Source organism: Staurois parvus, unplaced genomic scaffold (genome assembly GCF_062004578.1).
Source record: "Staurois parvus isolate SC_StPar_1 unplaced genomic scaffold, SC_StPar_1.0 ptg000561l, whole genome shotgun sequence".
In the NCBI taxonomy this organism is placed as follows: Eukaryota; Metazoa; Chordata; class Amphibia; order Anura; family Ranidae; genus Staurois; species Staurois parvus.
The window spans coordinates 3735707-3753764 of NW_028318357.1; the positions used below are offsets into that span (position 1 = coordinate 3735707).

General features: G+C 44.7%; 1 protein-coding gene across 4 annotated transcripts; it reads right to left on the reverse strand.

The window, feature by feature from the left end:
* Positions 1-248: 248 nt before the first annotated feature.
* On the reverse strand, positions 249-16602 carry SMIM8 (small integral membrane protein 8). Of its 4 annotated transcripts, none has more exons than XM_089691319.1 (3): positions 16494-16602; positions 8945-9102; positions 249-581 (listed from the first exon to the last, which is right to left on the reverse strand). In XM_089691319.1, exons 2-3 carry the CDS (start codon positions 9080-9082, stop codon positions 423-425), a joined length of 297 nt encoding a protein of 98 aa, XP_089547445.1. In that variant the 5' UTR covers positions 9083-9102; positions 16494-16602; the 3' UTR covers positions 249-422. The 4 variants fall into 4 exon arrangements, with proteins under 4 accessions (XP_089547445.1, XP_089547446.1, XP_089547444.1 ...); XM_089691320.1 differs by lacking the exon at positions 16494-16602 and adding an exon at positions 16332-16350; XM_089691318.1 differs by lacking the exon at positions 16494-16602 and adding an exon at positions 15350-15782.
* Between the last annotated feature and the right edge of the window lie 1456 nt (positions 16603-18058).

Consider the following 18058-nt stretch of genomic DNA (forward strand, 5'->3'; position numbering starts at 1 on the left):
TGCATTTCTGGGTATGAGGCGCACACACCCTTCCCACGCCACGTACATTAATCACCAGGTACCGGCGGAAGTACAAATATAAGCTTAGTTGAAGTTTGTAAGGAATCATTCGCAATGACCACATTCATATTTAGACCAGGCTTACATATTCATTGCTATTATATACCTAATGTCAATTGACATTACTACTGTGGAGCTCTCATTGATAAATATACAACTTTATTCAAAAAGGGAAATAAAACACACACTAGATTTGGTATGTTTTTATTAGTAATAGCTCTGTCTCCTAACAAAGTGTTCCTCAATATTGTCCTAACAATTTTTACTTCAGTATTCCTTTTGTGTCATTTGTATTACTTTTGTTCTTGTGGTAGTCGTTTCAGCATGGTTAAATAAGCAGGGGAAAAAAAAGCTTTGACAGTTCAATCCCATCTGGAGGTCTTTCTTCTTGTGTATCTGTTTCCTTCACTGTCAATTGCTTCATACAAATCCTTTTTATTTTCCTCTGTTGCATGTAAGTAAGCAATATAGGCAACACACATTGTTATTGTAAATAGTCCAAATGCCATTACTGGTTTGTTCTGTAAAAGAAATTAAAATTAATGTTTAGTGAATGTTCTTAATGAAACTGCAGATGTGGCACTTAGAGAGCAGCTTTTGCCTGCATCATTTTTGTGTACACTGCCTATAGCAGAAAACATTAAAGCTGAACTCCAGCCTTACCTTAACTCTTACATAAGTGCACAGGTTCCTCTCCTGTACTGAAATTGATTACTCTGATTTCACTGAACACAGTGTAAATTCCAAGCTGCAGCAGGCAAGATAAAAGGGTTGATTTACAAAAACTGGAGAGTGCAGCTCTGCATAGAAACCAATGAGCTTACATTTTTTTGTCAAAGCTTAATTGAACAAGCTGAAGTTAGAAGCCGATTGGCTATCATGAACAGCTGCACTAGAATTTGTACTCTCCAGTTTTAGTAAATCAACGCCAAAGCCTGCTTTATTTCCTGTATAGGGTTGTAGAGTTCAGGAGTAGGACACTAGGCAGATTAAAAAAGAAAAACCCCAGTACCACCTCTGGACAGTCCTAGCTGGTAGAAAACCCCCCTTATGCTATAGGCAGCTCAGTTTGTCACAAAGCAGTACAAGTAGAAAAAAAATACTTAGAGGAGTGGGTGCTGTGTCCATCAATGAATTCAAGAGAAAGGGATTTTACAGTGAGTAACCAAAAAAATTCCATTAACTCTTACATTCATTAACAGACATATCTTCCATACTCTTGACCATGGGTACATTCCAAAGCAGTGCCTCATTGAGGAGTGGGGAACCAGAGAACAAATAACACCACCCAATAACCCACCCCCCCAGAAGAGGGGCAAGAAATCTCAGCTGCCTGCAAAACTTTTAACACCAACTTTCAATAACTTGGTAAAGATGTGCACAGATGAGGCAGGTAGCGGTCTTGCAAATGTGAGACAGACGCCTGTCAGTGTGCCATAACGGGACAGGAGGAGCCTGACCCTTAATAGAATAACCCTGGACAAGCTTCTACCCAATCCATTAAGAAATAGTGGCAGAAGAGGCAGTCTTTTTGTGCGCTATCCACAATCACAAAAAAAGAGGATCTGATCTCTGGAAGGAGGCTGTAGCAGACAGGTATGCACAAAATAGCTAGACCTCATGCATGGTGTGGATCACAACCTCCTTAGAATGTGAAGGACACAGGCAAAAGGAAGGAAGGATAATGTCCTCATTCAGGTGTACCTGTGTAAAACCAAAACAGGGAAACTTACAGGAAAAGGCTACAAACTCCAACATGCAAAGTGTGGAAGTGATAGCAGCCAAAATGGAGACCTCCTGGGACAGGGTTACCAAGGGAAGATCCCTGATATTTTCAGAGGGGGCTTCTGAAAAACTGAAAGAACCAGGTTCAGGTCCAAGGGCAGCAACGGAGATTGCATTGAAGAGGCTACATGCCAAACCCCTTAAATGATGGTATGAACCAAGGAGTGCATGGCCAAAGGCTGTTGAAAGAAGATCGCAAGGGCAGAAACCTGGTCCTTAATGGTACTCAATAGTTTTTGAGCAATGCTCCATTGGAGAAGGGCCACAATCTGAGACACTTGGAAAGAATGCAGATGCAAATCAGGAGCCTCGCACCACAAAATGTAAACCTTAGAAGTACAATGGTAAATCTTGAGAGGTGGATTTACAGGCCTTCAACAAAACCCAGTCTCTCTGAACCTGGTTTTGAATAGCCAAGCCATCAAAGCAAGCAACATTAGAGCAGAGTGGAAGACCAGTCCTTGGGAGAGAAGACCTATCAGAGAAAGCAGTCAGGGGGTGTCCATGACCAGCTGCATCACTTAAGTGTACCAGGATCACCAAGCCCAATCTGGAGACACTAGAATGACAGGGATTCCCTTGGCCACTATTCTGCACAGCAGACAAGGGAAAAGCTCGAGAGGAGGAAGGGCATAAATGAGTTGATAATGGCTCCACGGTGTCACCTGGGATCCCTCACTCTCACCACAAATCTTGACACCTTCCTTCTGAGACAGGAGGCCAGCAGATACATGTCCAGGTGCAGGGACAACTCTCCTTGATCCAGCATCTAACAACTGAGGTAATCCACCTTCATTTTTCTACACCTGGAATGTAAACATCAGAGTGCCTCCAGCACTGCTGCCAAGTTCCTTGCCCCACACTGGTGATTAACATAGGCCACCGCCATTTGTTTGCCAGTAGCTCCAGGACACTGATAGGTAGCAGAGACTCCTCCGGCATCCAATGGCCCTGAGCCAGCCTCGAACTCAGAACTCCCCCCACAGCATGAAACTCTGCTCACAGGAAAAGGGTGTCTCGATAGCCCCCATCACGGCAATCCCCCACTGTCTAAGCAATGGCAGGACTGGATCAAACACCTTGGTAAACAACCAGCAAGCAGAGGCTAGGCCAAGAGAGGAGGAGAGCCACAAACTGATGATGAGGCATGCCAGACCGCAAATCACAGGAAGCGTTGTAGCGTGGTACTGATGGGAACGTGTAGTTAAGCACGGATCCTTTATGTCTTTGGAGTCCAGGAAATCCTCCCTGATGAAGGGCGGCCACCACAGAATGGATGGATTCCATCTTGAACCTCTGCACTTTCACAAAGCAATTCAGGGCCTTGAGATCCAGTATAGGACAGACTCTTCCCTGCTTCGGAACTGTGAACAGGTAGGAATAAAACCCCAATACCTCTCTAGGTCTGAAACTGGGGCTATCACACCATGGAGAAGCAGATTCTGCACTACCCTGTGTGATGGAAATCAGAAATATTTTATTTTTGTGTTGTTTGTTGAACCCAAAAAGGTGTCAAGCAGTAAGTGTGTCTGTTTAATTAAATCCAGGAGTTCCTATGCCCCGCAGGGGGTGGGAGACTGGGTTGATCTCAGCAGGAAGTACAGACAGCATGGTGTCCTGTGGCTGTGAAAAGGCAGACGTGTCAGCACTGGGGGCTTGAGGCTTGGTCAAATTGAAAGGGGAATATAATGTCCCTATGGGGGTGGGGGGTAGACTCTCAGAATGTGCAGACCTTGTCAGGATGGACAGAGCAGCTCATGGCTGCAGGCCTCGCTAGGAGATATATTGAACTGTGCTTTGCTTGTCGCACTGCTGGAACTTGTGGTTCTACATTGTCTGTGTGGCTTTCTTGACTCTGGAACTCTGCTCTGCCTCCCTGCTGTGTATCAACCCCTGTGCTGAGGTTCCAACCTGGACTTAACCCTTGCCTGCCAGAGTTCTGCCTCCTTCCTGTGCGCCAACCCCTACGCTGAGGATTTAACCCTATTCTGCCCGAAACCCTTGCCCATGAACTCCAATCCCTGAGGTGCCCTGCCGCTCTGGACTATTAAACCCTGTAAACTATCAGGCCCCTGTTGTCCCATATTGCCATCCTGAAAACCCTACTGTATTGCTGTGTCTTGTGTTGTTCTGTGGACTAGCTGTTCGATCCTCTGTACCCCCAAGAAACTCCCCAATAAACGCACGCACGTTGGGTTCCGTGTGATCTGTCTCCGTGTGCTCTCTCTCTCTGCGCTCCCAGTTCGTCACACCCTGTAAAGAGCTTGGAGCCTGGAAAGTGAAAAAGTCACCTGTGTGAAGAGAAGGAGGGACTCGGTTTACATCGTGGCTCCTTCCTTTTCCTGGATTGCAGGAGAAGGTACTTTTCTTGATGATGTTGTCCAGGGTGGCACCAAACATCCACTCAACCTGGAAGGGTAACTTGTGCAAGACCTTTTAAGATGTCTGGTCTACAGACCAACCTTAAGCCAGAGAACTCGCCAAAGAACCACAGGCGAGATAGAGCTCTGAAAGCAACAGAGCTGCATCCAAGAACACGTTACACACATACTCGAGGCCCTGCTCCAGTCGGTCCTCCAGTTCCATGTAGACCAGAGACCTTCTTATCCAGACCTTAGCGTAAGAGCTAAGTGACTGTGACACAAGGGCCAAGGCCAAAACCAAAGGGCCAAACTAGCAACTATAAACATAGAGCGGGTGACCAATTCTGCCTTCGTCTACAACTGGCTTTTACAACAAGGAACACGGAGGGGCAACGCATATCAATACAAAAGAAAAGAAAGTTCCCAGTTCAACTTCCCAGCCAGCTGGCCAACAACCAAATTAACCTGTCTAAAAGTATGCATTAAAAACAGGGGTTTAGTTAGCACACATTTGCAAATACATATGTAAGCCACTGAGCCATGTCACGGCACCCCGATATTCTGTGGTCCTAACTCTGCCAGCCATGGCCACTCCATGATGGCTTCCAGCCATGAGAGGTTGCACCAAAATGGCCGCAGGCCCGATGTGCTCCAGGATGGCCACCAGCACAGGAATAGTGACTGGCCTCTACATGCCACTTCATGGACCACAGAGAGTGCTGCAGACATAAGGAACATCTGGCGCAGGCCCCAAACAGGAGGACTGCCCCATACCATGGGGGAAGGGGTGGCCGCAAGCACTGACTCAGGCAGCAAAGAGCGCCATGGACCAGAGGGGAGAGAACAAGTCTACGGTAAGGTCACCCCCATCTAAGATGGCCACCATAGCCCAGGGGCAGGTCGCTGGGTACCATGAGATTGCTTGGGATTCCAGGAAAGCGGTTGTAGTGGAGCTGCCACCCGCCAGTTGACACTTCCCAGAACTATCTGGGAAGAGCTGCTACATTCCAGGGGGAGGAGGTGTCCTAACAAGAACCAACCAGCCTCTAACACACTACCACACAAGGATGCCAGAGCAAGCTACCCGAGGTTCACTGCAAAGTCACAGAGGAGGAGAAGGGAGGGCATGGACACAGACCATCATACCCTGGAGGGGAGGAGGAGACCCTGCAGAGCTGACCACTCCAGTGAGTACCCACAGCCCACCACCTGCACCAAACAAGCAGGGGGAAAGGGGGATATTTACTATTCCCAGCGTGCGATGACGGGTATCACTCCTGAGACAGAACTGCTTCCCACTGAGGTGGGGGCTGTCTGCCAGGGAAACAGTGACGCGGACGTCAGGTGCCCGAACATGCATCCCCGCGAAACGCTTAATTTGTCAACCCCCAGGTCCAGGATGGGGCTGTTGCAGCCGACCCACAGCATAGATAAAGGTCTGTGTGTGCTCGTGGGCCAGACTGGGGTGACTACAGGATCTATATTATCCATCCCGGATGTTGACTGAAGATCTCCACAGGAAAAATCCCAAAGAAAAAAAAAAAAAAGAGAATCTGTAACAGGACGCAGCTGGGACCTAGGTCCCGACTACTACAATAGACAGAGAAAACTGGGCTGCCTACAACAAAGAGGGGGTTTACTAGACTGCCTAATTGTCCTACTCCTAAAGGTGGCACTTTAACCCTATGCTCAAGAATATTAAACAGCTGTGTCTGTCAATGAATGTAAGAGAAAATTGAATTAACATGTTGATGAAGAAAGTGTGGGATGAACCAGGGAAAACCAAATATAATTAGATTAAACTTCAGCTTTAAGGTTCAGTAATAAACAACTGTCAGTTTCTGGGCCTAATGTAAACAGAGCCATGAGAGAATTTTCAGCCATAGGCAATAAGCTACATTGCCTTGTGATCCACTTCTTAGTGGTCACAATCTTCCATCTCTCATGTGTGAGGAAAAGTAATATAGTAAGCATGCCACCAGCATAGGCTATTGGATAAGTGAAATTTCAGCTGCTTGTTTGACAACATGTAAAAGTTCTGCCAAGGCTCAGTTTATGAATGGGAAGAAAAAGCTCTAGCATCTAGTGCCCATATATTAGCTTTGTGACAGCCGGTTTCAGAGAATTTACGGTGGCTTGAACTTTTTCAGAAATGTCAGGGATCAAAACAATTTGCATTTGAAAAATCTGGGTGGATCGAGGTCCACCCTATATAACAGAGATGCTCAAATCCCACCATGAAACAGCTGAGTAGGTAGAGATGAGGAAAATTCCCTTATGTAGCCTAAGGCTAGGTTCACACTAGTGCAGCTGCGATTTCATGTGATTTTGTAGTGTAACTTTTGATGCAGTTTTCATACTGCTGCAATTTTTGTTTTGCCCAATGATACTCATGTCTGGAGTGACATAAATTAATCAAATTAATCACTTACCCTCCAGAGGATTTACCCCCCTTCCTGACCAGGCCATTTTTTGCAATATGGCACTGTTATTTTAACAGACAATTGCTCGGTCATGAAACGCTGCACCCTAATGAAATTTACATCCTTCCCACAAATAGAGCTTTCTTTCAGTGGTATTTGATCGCCTGTGCGGTTTTTATTTTTTGCGCTATAAACAAAAAAAACGAACAATTTTGAGAAAAAAAAAATATATATATATTTTTGACTTTTTGCTATTAAAACATGTCCAGAAGAGAAATAAAAAAATAAAAACATTTCGGCAATAATTTGGGCCAAAAAAAAAAAACAAAAAAAAAAAAAAACTCAATACGTGTAAATTAATTGGTTTCCGTGAAAGTTATAGTGTTTACAAATGGCAGTATATATACACTGGAATTTTTTTTTTTTCTTTTAATACTAGTAATGGCTGCAATCAGCAACTTATAGCAGGACTGTAGCGGGCATTCTGACACTGATGGGTGGGAACTGACTAACTGCCACTGACATCGCCAGTGACACTAATACAGCGATAAGTGCTAATAAAAAGCACTGACACTGTACTAATGACACTGGCTAGGAAGGGGTTAACATGTGGGGCGATCAAAAGGGTTAACTGTGTTCTAGGGAGACATGCTGCTTTGTAATCACATCTGCTATGCAGAGCAATACAAAGCAGCATGATGGTGCTGACAGGGGCTGGCACTTCCGGTCTGCCGTCATCTTGGCCTACATCACTTCCGGTATTTGGAACGCATGCCGACTTTTGCGGTTCAAGCGGTCATTTTAGAGGTGGAAAGCTGGTCATCCTCTACAGTGATCCTTAAAGCGTGAGATCTCTATATTTACAATTTGGAATCTTGTTCCTTTGAAGCTATTAAACAAGGCCTGTTATTTTATTGAAACATGTGAGTGTCCTTATTCTATGGATTTATATGGTATTGAGTGGCAGTATTACACTATGTAGCCTTTCTTTCCTTGCACATTATTGAGGATTCCATGGAGAAGTAGAGTGGAGTCGATTGCTGTATCTAAGCAGGGTGAAGGCGATTTGAGTTCCTCCTGAGGGGCTATAGGATCCCTTATATCCTATGAGGCTTATTACTCACCTCCATCTGGTGAGTGCGGTTAATATTATTTTTCACGTGGTGATTAGGTGGAAGCACATTTTGGAACATTGTCTTGAAAATCCTTTTGGGAAAATAAGGACTTATGTTTGAAATATTATATTATATATATATATTTTTGCACGGACATTTATTTGTGATTATTTTTATTTATTTAATTTTTGCGCTGTTTTTTGTGTTATTCATTATTGGTGGTTTTCACTGGTGCACAGCTGCATAATTGTATACTTTCTTTGATTGGCGCTGGGATTTTTTAGTTTAGTTTTGTGTATCAACCACTATACAGGGTTGACATATCACACAACACAGATGATAGAATCATTCTGAGCTGTTCTTTCAGCTAGCAAGAAACTTGATGCAAACGGGACTACACGATATCTGCTGAATAGCTGGGCATTGCAATGCAGACTTCAATAAACAAGTACATTATTCTCCCTCAGCTCACATGACTGGACCTGACTGTTTACACACAGAAACATTGTAGTCTGCTAACGTAGTGCAAATACAGCTGCAACATAGCTGTACACAAGCATATGTATAGCATGCATGAGTTTACCAAAGAAAAAATGTACAAAAAGCTTACGTTTCGTTTTCAGCACTGAAGCTGAATAGGTATCCCATTCTTCATAATAAATGCAGGCAATGTCCACCCAGGCACTCTGCTGCTTTCAGGGGTCCTTACGAAATGGGTTGTGGGTGTTGTACAGATAGAGGCATTCACGGACCTGGCGTATCAGCTCCTCTTTATTAATGTAAGCTTTCTTGCCTCTTTCCTCCATGTTTTCAGCCTGAAGGAGCACATGTTGCTAGGAGAAGGAGACTGGTTAGGGAAAAAAAAAGTTCCAAAGTTGCATCAAAAACACATGTAGATGCAACTTGGATGCATTCCTATTGAAGTCTATAGGACACAAAATCGCGATGTCAAAGTAGCACCGGTGCTGTCTCCAAAGTTACATTACAGTTGTGTTGCATTGATGCGAATGGGCACCATTGAAATCAATGTGATTTCCATTGTCATGAGATTCTGTGAAACGCAAGTCGCAGCAGAAATTGCTCTAGTGTGAACCAGGCCCAAGTCACCCAAAGAAAGATTTCCATTTCTGAAATAATTCTGATTGTTTAGCCATGACAAAAGAATTACATCAAAATTGAAACTTGTACACATGCTTACTGGTTTGATGAAAAGCTCAGGGTTGACAGCTCGGAACAGACTGGTCGTCTTTACTCCTCTGAATCCAGGGGTCCGATAATCCTTCTCTTTAGGGGTGTCATTTTTAATGCCTGAGGGCTCCGAGGGGGAGGAAGACATTTTATTGGCTAAATTGTGATCTAGAAATACAAGCAAATGTGAAATCTGTGTTAAATAGAGTAAGTTTACCAAATTAAACATTCATCTGTATGTGAGCTTTTTAATGTTTTAGTAGCCTGATAGTAAGCCCTTGCAGCAACCCACAGACTTCACATAGCTACAGGATAGGCTAGCGTCCACAAAGCAACAACATGGTGCTAATAGGCATTTAAAACCCCGCATTCACTATATATCTGGTCTCCCACAGTACACAGAACATGGAATTGCAATTACTTTAGTAAATATAAACTGCTAAATACCTTTTCTCATCAGCAGTATTTTGCAGTCTTGTGACTTCTATTAGTATCCTGCAGAGCACTTGTAAAGCTTGTAGAGCGTTTTCATTCTTCCCAGATTGTCCTTTGAGGCTGCGGGACCCCTGACCCTTTGTCTGGACAGTGTTGATTGGCCCTATGCTGATCACATGCACTCTTCCAAGAAAAAAAAAAAAACTCTCTAGCAATACACACCAAACCGAGCATGTGCAGCTTGCTCCCAGGGCTCTGTTCTATCAGGAAATGGATTGGGAACTGTAGAAGAAGGGGGAGCATCAAACATACTTTTTACACAATGTGGAGGATTAACCCCTTAGGTTCCAGTGAATAGAACAAGCATGCTTTACTGCATATACAGACGGATTTTCCTGTTGTGGGTTTAGTAACACTTTAAAACTGAACTTTTGGGAAATGAAACACCTACCCTTACAATGGGGCTCCCTACACACTACAGGGATTACATGTTTGTTTTTGTTTAGGGCACCATTAAAAAGCACTTTTTACTTACCTTATCCCTAGGCTTCTCCTCTCTGTGTGATTGGTCTCCTGCCATCATTCTACAATCATGTACAATGCAGGTACAAAAACAATGCATGAGTAGGTCTGAATATGGAGATAAACTGTCACAACGAATCAGACATTTTGGGCCCCCATAAGCTTTTGCCCATAATGTGCTAGACTGACTTGCCTAGCAAAGTGGATCCCTGCAACTCTGCAAATCGATGTCTGCGCTGCCTTCCATCGCTGGAATTTCGATCTTCACGCGGCCTTCTTAGGGTTTGGAGTCTTTAGTCATCTTGGTACACAAGGACAATGTCACTCCCGTGCATGCACAGGGCAGTTCATCTGTCCAGAAACATTCCGAGATTGTACATTGAGCTACACATGCTCAGTGTACCATTATAGAAAATTTCAAGAATAATCCTCTTGTAGTAAAAGAGGCAGACTCCAGAGAGAGATATCATATTACCCCGGTACAAATCATTAGTAAGACCTCATCTGGAATATGCAGTTCAGTTTTGGGCACCAATTCACAAAAAGAACATTGGGGAAGTGGAGAAAGTACAGAGAAGGACAACCAAACTGATACGCGATATGGAGGAGCTCAGCTATGAGGAAAGATTAGAGGAACTGAATTTATTCTCTCTTGAGAAGAAGAGATTAAGGGGGGAAATGATCAACATGTATAAATACATCAGTGGTTTATATAGTGAACTCGGTGTAGAGTTATTCACCTTGAGGTCATCCCAGAGGGGGGCACTCTTTACATCTGGAGGAAAAGAAATTTAATTTCCAAATACAGAAAGGTTTCTTCACAGTAAGAGCTGTGAAAATGTGGAATAGACTCCCTCAAGAGTTGATTCTGGCCAGCACAGTGGATTGCTTTAAAAAAGGCCTGGATTTTTTCTTAGATACACAGAATATAACTGGTTACTAACATTTATAGGTAAAGTTGATCCAGGGAATATCAGATGGCCTCTTGGGGAATCAGGAAGATTTTTTTCCCCTGCAGGAGTGAATTGGATCATACTTTGCTGGGTTTTTTTTTTTGTTGAACTGGATGGACTTTTGTCTTTTTTCAGCCAGACTAACTATGTAACTATGTTGACTGGCACCTCGAAGGATCTGTAAGAAGAGACCTACATAGTCTCGTCTTTCATATAACTTGCCTTTCGGCCCTTTTTATCACAGGCCTGTTCACACTACAGATATGACTGCTGTTTTTCCACAGTGGAAGAATGCTTGGCACATAAGAAAAAATTTCTCACTGACCTTACTACAATGCAGTCTGGAGGTGCGATAACATTCAGGCATGCCGCATAATATTGTACTTCGCTGGGTGGCACCGCATGTCACAGCACAGCAAGCACAATGCACCACGCTGCTGTGTGGCGACAAGAATGAGATGTCACTTTTTACACCTCAAATGAAGCCCCCCCCCAAAAAAAATAAAATTACAACACCCCCTGCCACACGTCACTGCAGCCCAAAAAGGACAGCTGCTCACAAAGGGGGAGATCTACTAAACCTGGAGCACTCAGAATCTGGTGCAGCTGTGCATGGTGACCAATCAGCTTCTAACTTCAGCTTCAGTTCAATTACCGCATTTTTCACTCCATAAGACACACTTCTTCCCCACAAAAAATGAAGGGGGGGGGGGGGGAATCCCTGTGTGTCGTATGGAGCGGCCTGCCCGGTATTCCCACCACCTCCGTGTTAGAATACCGGGCCGGCCCCTCGACTCTACTGTGCACAAGAACCCGCTCCTCCGTTCTACCTGTTGCTCAGTCCAGCGTTGTCCTGCTACCATCGGCTCTCTTCTCTCCCTGGTGCTGGCATCTTCAGTGTGGGCACCCGGCTGTGACAGCTTACGGCTTCACAGACAGGTGCCCACTGCGCATGCACGAGAAACTCTGCGCTTTGTGAATGGCCCTGTAGTCTTGTGGGACCTGTTATGGGTCCCACAAGACTTCGGGGAGGGAGGGTAGGAGGACAACTTCCGTTTCCAATTGCCCAATCTTTAATGCGGAACTTCCCCTTGTGTCCCACAAGACTATGGGGAGGGAGGGGGCAGGACAACGCTCCATAAGTGGGAGCAGGTACCTGTCAAATTCAGGTACCAGGCTACCCTCCTACCCCCCCCCCCCCACTACCAAAGGTCCGCAGTCTCTGGTCGTCCCCTGTACTGCGTCCGCAGTCTCTGGTCGTCCCCTGTACTGCGTCCGCAGTCTCTGGTCGTCCCCTGTACTGCGTCCGCAGTCTCTGGTCGTCCCCTGTACTGCGTCCGCAGTCTCTGGTCGTCCCCTGTACTGCGTCCGCAGTCTCTGGTCGTCTCCTGAACTACGTTCGCAGTCTCTGGTCGTCTCCTGAACTACGTTCGCAGTCTCTGGTCGTCTCCTGAACTATGTCCGCAGTCCATTGGTTCAGAATTTTTTTTTTCTTGTTTTCCTCCTCTAAAATCTAGGTGCATCTTATGGAGTGAAAAATAAGGTAAGCTTTGAAAATAAAACCTGGAAGCTGATTGGTTTCTAGGCAGAACTGCACCATATTTTGTATGCTCCAGTTTTAGTACATCAGCCCAAGTGTGTCAATGCACACAACATTGTATTAAAACAGAACTATACTCAACTCTACTCTGGAAATGTGATGTTCAAGAACAGCATTAAACCCAAATACAGCTTCCCAGGTCCTAAATGTGGTTGCTGCATCAATTTTGTTTTTACTATATTGTGTTAGTTTTCCTTTATTTTCACCTGGTGATCTAACCAGTAAGTCTGTTATTAGTCAACTTCTTTAAACAGACCAACCTGCCTAGCACAACTGGCCTGAGACAATCCATTTAACAATAGCAGGGGTGCTTACAATGGTCAGCGTTTATTCATCTATGTAAAACCTTTATCCCAAGAGAAAAAAAGATTGTTGCTGCAACTGCCTAAAGAACAATTATTCACTCATATCCTTTTCAGCCAAGGAAGCTACCATGTTTGGGCACATTCACATGAGCAGAAAAAATTATTTTAGTCAAATCTTCAAGTGTTACTAAACACACAACAATAAAATCAGTCTGTATCTGCAGTAAAGCATGCTTGTTATACTCACTGTGGAACCTACGGGGTTAATCCTCTGCATTGTGTAAAAAGGCTGTTTGATCCTGTCTTATCTGATCCTCTCCTTCTTTCAGTGTCCCCCTCTTAACTCCTGATAAGACATATGGTGTGGAGTCACTCTGCACATGCTCAGTTTGGTGTGTATTGTCAGAGAGGTTTTTTTTCCTTGAAAGTGATCAGCATTGGGCCAATCAGCACTGTCCATACAGATGTCACGGGTTTTGTATCCTCCTAGAGCAGAAAGAAAACTCCACCTACAAGCTTTAAACAGTGCTCTGCTGGATACTGATAGAAGTCACAAGACTGCTCTAACTGCTGCTGAGAAAAGGTATTTAGCAGTTTATATTTACTAAAATAATTGCATTTCCATGTTCTGTGTACTGTGGGAGACGGGATATAGTGAATGCAGGGTCCTGCACTTTAAATGAGCCTGCTGAAGTTAGAAACTGATTGGCTATCATACACCGCTGCACCAGATTGAGTGTTCCAGTTTTAGTAAATCTGCCCCACAGTGTTTAGATGTGCAGTGAAAAATTTTGTACGCATCTAAAGGCAGCACTATAGAAATCAATGAGCCCATGCACACAGCTGTGGCTACATGTGTAGTCAATCCTTGGAATGAGAGTTGAATGGTAGGTGACTAAACACCAATAATTTACATGTGAATTTTTATGCAGGATCCATTGCTAGCTCTGCCAGCAAGAACCTATGCATATGTCCATGTGACCGAGCCTTTAGCTTCTGATCTGCAGCTGCCATGGTGCTGTACACATGTTCAGCTATGAAACCAGACACTAGATGGCGTGACAGTTCGGCTGAAAGCACAAGCAGCATGGAATGCTCTGAATCTGATTTAACAGTTAAAGCGCTGCGCAAACTGTTGGTGCTATATAAATTCTGCATAAAAATATCAGTGGGTTTCATTTCAGTGCAAAAAAGTGTTGCGGCCAATTCACACTATATGCAGTCACAGATGTTTTAATGCATTGTAAAATGTCTGTCACTGCAGAGACAAAGATAACAATTGTTTCCTATGTGTCCCATTCACACTGCAACACAGCCTAGAGCTGCAGCATGCTGCAATAAAATGCAGACATGTGAATCGAACTGCGATGCCAAGCAATGCATCACCCTGACATTGCATTGCTTGGCATCGCAGTTCGATTCACATGTCTGCATTTTATTGCAGCATGCTGCAGCTCTAGGCTGTGTTGCAGTGTGAATGGGACACATAGGAAACAATTGTTATCTTTGTCTCTGCAGTGACAGACATTTTACAATGCATTAAAACAAAAAGTGTGCATTTTGTTCACTTCAAAAAAAAAAGCTAGTACAAAAAAGAAAAAAAAAAAAGCAATGTGATACACTGAATCATGCATTACACTGCTCCCTAGCGCAGCTTCCAATCTGCTCTGCGATTTAATGGGGTGATAGTGTGAATTCGCCCTTAGCTGGAGCTCAGTTACAATTTGTCAGGTTCATCTAAAACTACCCTCCAGACGGACAATTCTACGCCCACCACTGCTGCTTCCCCATCCAGAGTGGAGCCACAATCTGTCACACAGTTGGGTCCACCTGTTTGTTTTTCGGATCAGACCCTCTATGGAGTGGTGGATGCATGCAGTTGTGTCTGTTTACACCTACCTACTGCCAATCTGAAGGAAAAAAATGGAAGGGGATCCGTTCCCCTTCTGTGTAGGCAGACTGGATCAGAGGAAGTCGCGTGTAAATGGACAGCTGGTCTGTTTACACCCAACCACCCATAGACCAGGTTGTACATAAACTGAGCAGAGTGTGATCTGTCATCTGCCTGCTTTGCTCTGATCAGCAGGGGATCCCCCGCTGAGCAAAGTGGAGTCCACCCTGTGTGAAAGGCTTAAGGACCAGTTCACACCAAGAAAATGCACTCTGGATGCATTCCAGATACGGTTTTGCTTACAGTTCACACTATGTGCAGTTTTGATGCAGTTTGCTATGTTCCAGTATGGTTCTGTGCAAAAAAATATGCAGCATGTTCTACTTTTTATTTCTGCACTGGAAACTGACTGCAATGGTATGAACTAGGGCCATTGGAATACATGGAAAACACTGTGCATGCATTTTTGATGCAGAAAAAAAAAAAAAAAAAAAAATGCACTTGACTACATATAGGAAGAACTAGCCCTAAGACAGGAAGTGAGCTAGGCTGCTTTCACACAAATCCATTTTTCTTCCGCTGTTGCATTTCCCACACTCGCCTCCAGGTAGTGTATTCAGGTTCAGTGCTGCCCTAGGCTACACAAAATTTGGACCATCCCCGCCTGACATTGACCAACAACACCCCACCCGGAGAGGAAGTCACTCACCTTTAGAGCTCCAGACATCCCTGGGAATGAGAGTCGGGCTCTGCATACACCATCAAGCAGTTGGCAGCCTCTCTCAGCTCCCCCCTGGTCCCCATGCTGCAAGCGTCCCTTCTTCCAGGGGCCAGTGCTGCCCCCCTGAAAAATTCCACCCTAGGCAACTGCCTTGTGGTAAATACGCCCCTGCCTCCAGGACTTCTCCTGAGCCTCTCCCGTCCTCTGGATCTCCCTACCCCACCCTGTCTGCCTTTAGGTGATCTTTGAAAATTCACTTATTGAGGGAAACCTACGACATCTCCGCCTAAGAACTGTACTTGAGCCACCTCCATCAGATCACCCCATGCAGCTACTCCCTTTTGTACCACCTCCCCATTCCTTTAGATTGTAAGCTCCTTCTGTACTGAAATATATTGTAATGTCTCCCTTTATATTGTAAAGCACTGCGCAAACTGTTGGCGCTCTATAAATCCTGTATTATTACAAAAGGGTAATAAGTTTAGTGAATCATGTAAATAAATAATTTAAAAAAAAAAAGCAGAAGAAAACCGTGACCATGTATTCCCATGGAACTCCTCGCACTGATCCATTGCAGGTCCAGTGTGTTTAAAATCCTGCTTGCTGTATTTTTTGGTGAGGGAAAAAAAAAAAAAAGAAAACACCTCTCCATTGAAATCAGCGGAAAATGTGGTAAAAACGAATCAAATACACATCCATGTTGCGTTTTTGAGTCACTTGGCCTGTAAAAAAATGCACCGCAAACTCAGCAAAAAAGCAGCAAACATGCATGTTTGCTATGGATCAGTGTGGAAGTATCATTACTGCCTGGATCATCAGGTGAAGAGAATTGAATGTGGCCCCCAAATGTAAAGCTTGGTAGGCTGCAATACGATACATTATTGATTTGGGGTTTAATACTGGGCACAATTTCCTAGAAAGGCGTTTTATGGAAACAATGCAGACTATGCCAGGTAATCAGTACACTCACAGCTTGTCCCTTCCCTCCAGCAATATGACCTATGTGTATACCATAGAGCAGCAGCTTGTGTTACACAGTGCAATTGGAGTCACACAGCCCTACATACATAGGAGCCGAGAGAGGAGCTCAGGCTCTCTGTATCAATTCCACAGCCAGCCTGTATATACATACACAACCGAGACAAGAACAGCTCAGCCTCCCTATATCACACAGCGAGACAGCACAGCAACATAGCTCTCCCAGGAAGTGCTCCGTTCCTCGGAAGTAGATTCAATCTCTATTGTATGCTTTGACTTGCCTTTATTTGCGTTTTAGAGACACCTGCTGGGTGGAGTGTGAATTGCAGCTCATCGGGGATATTTGATGTCAGGAACTGAAAAATGTTCTCCTTTAATTTGGCTCATGATCAGTGCTTACCAGGGGCGGACTGACAACTCCGGGGGCCCCTGTGTCCTCACCCACACTCAAAACCACAGCCAAAAAAGCCTATGAAAGGTACTAGGGGCATCTCATGGGGCCCCCTAATGACCCTGGGCCCTCGGGCATTGCCCGAGTGCTCGAATCATCAGTCCACCACCATTGGAGCACTCGGACAATGCCTGAGGGCCCAGGGTCAGTAGGGGGCCCCATGATATGTCCCTGGTACCTTTCATTGGCTTTTTCATAGGCTTTTTTGGGTGTGGAGGAGGACACGGGCCCCATGATCCCCTATTGCCCGGGGGCCCCATGAGTTGTCAGTCGCTCTCTGAGTCCACCCCTGGTGCTTACCCTCTACTTACCTCCACTCACAATTGACTTACCTTGTGAAGTTCCTACCAGGGGAGATTTCTATCACCCTTCCCACATTTCTTTGTCAAATGTATACTGCTCAAAAAAATTTATGGAACACTTTTTAATCAGAGATTAGCATCAAGTCAATGAAACTGCTGGGATATTGATCTGGTCAGTTAAGGCTGGCCATAGATTATCCAATTTTCTTGAGATTTTTGGTTTAGATTTACCAAAAACCATATAATAGGAGGTCAAACCTAACAACACTTTCAATTGTATCTAATTAGGTAGGCTGTTGCACTACAGAGTTGAAAGTAAATCTAAAGGAAATTGGGCAGAAAATGGACAAAAAATTGTATAGTGTATGGCCAGCCTAAGTAGCAGAGGGGGTTGTTAATCAGTTTCAGCAGCTTTGGTGTTAGTGAAATTAACAACAGGTGCACTAGATGGGCAGCACAGTGGCTAAATGGTTAGCACTTACGCCTGGCAGTACTAGGGTCATTGGTTTGAATCTCAACCATGGCACCACCTGTGTTTGCTGTGTCTCCCAGCACAGTCTCAAGAGCATGGAGGAGATTCCAGGAGACAGGCAGTTACTCTAGGAGAGCTGGACAGGGCCGTAGAAGGTCCTTAACCCATCAGAAGGACCGGTATCTGCTCCTTTGTGCAAGGATGAACAGGAAGAGCACTGCCAGAGCCCTACAAAATGACCTCCAGCAGGCTACTGGTGTGAATGTCTTTGACAAAACAATCAGAAACATACTTCATGAGGGTGGCCTGAGAGCTTGATTTCTTTTAGGGGGCCCTGTGCTCATCATAGAGCTCAACTGGCATTTGCCATTTAACACCAGAATTGGCAGGTCTGCCACTGGCTCCCTGTGCATTTCACAGATGAGAGCAGGTCCACCCTGAGCAAATGTGACAGACGTGAAAGGGTCTGGAGAAGCCATGGAGAACGATATGCT

What these genes read in the sequence shown, in the direction of transcription:
- SMIM8 (XM_089691318.1), bottom strand. Translation starts at nt 15,395, where the DNA reads ATGCAGAGCCCGACTCTCATTCCCAGGGATGTCTGGAGCTCTAAAG. An exon ending in GGATGTCTGGAGCTCTAAAG is followed by an intron (nt 9,103 to 15,349) that starts GTGAGTGACTTC and finishes TTGTATTTCTAG; the next exon opens with ATCACAATTTAGCCAATAAA. An exon ending in CTGAGCTTTTCATCAAACCA is followed by an intron (nt 582 to 8,944) that starts GTAAGCATGTGT and finishes TTTCTTTTACAG; the next exon opens with AACAAACCAGTAATGGCATT.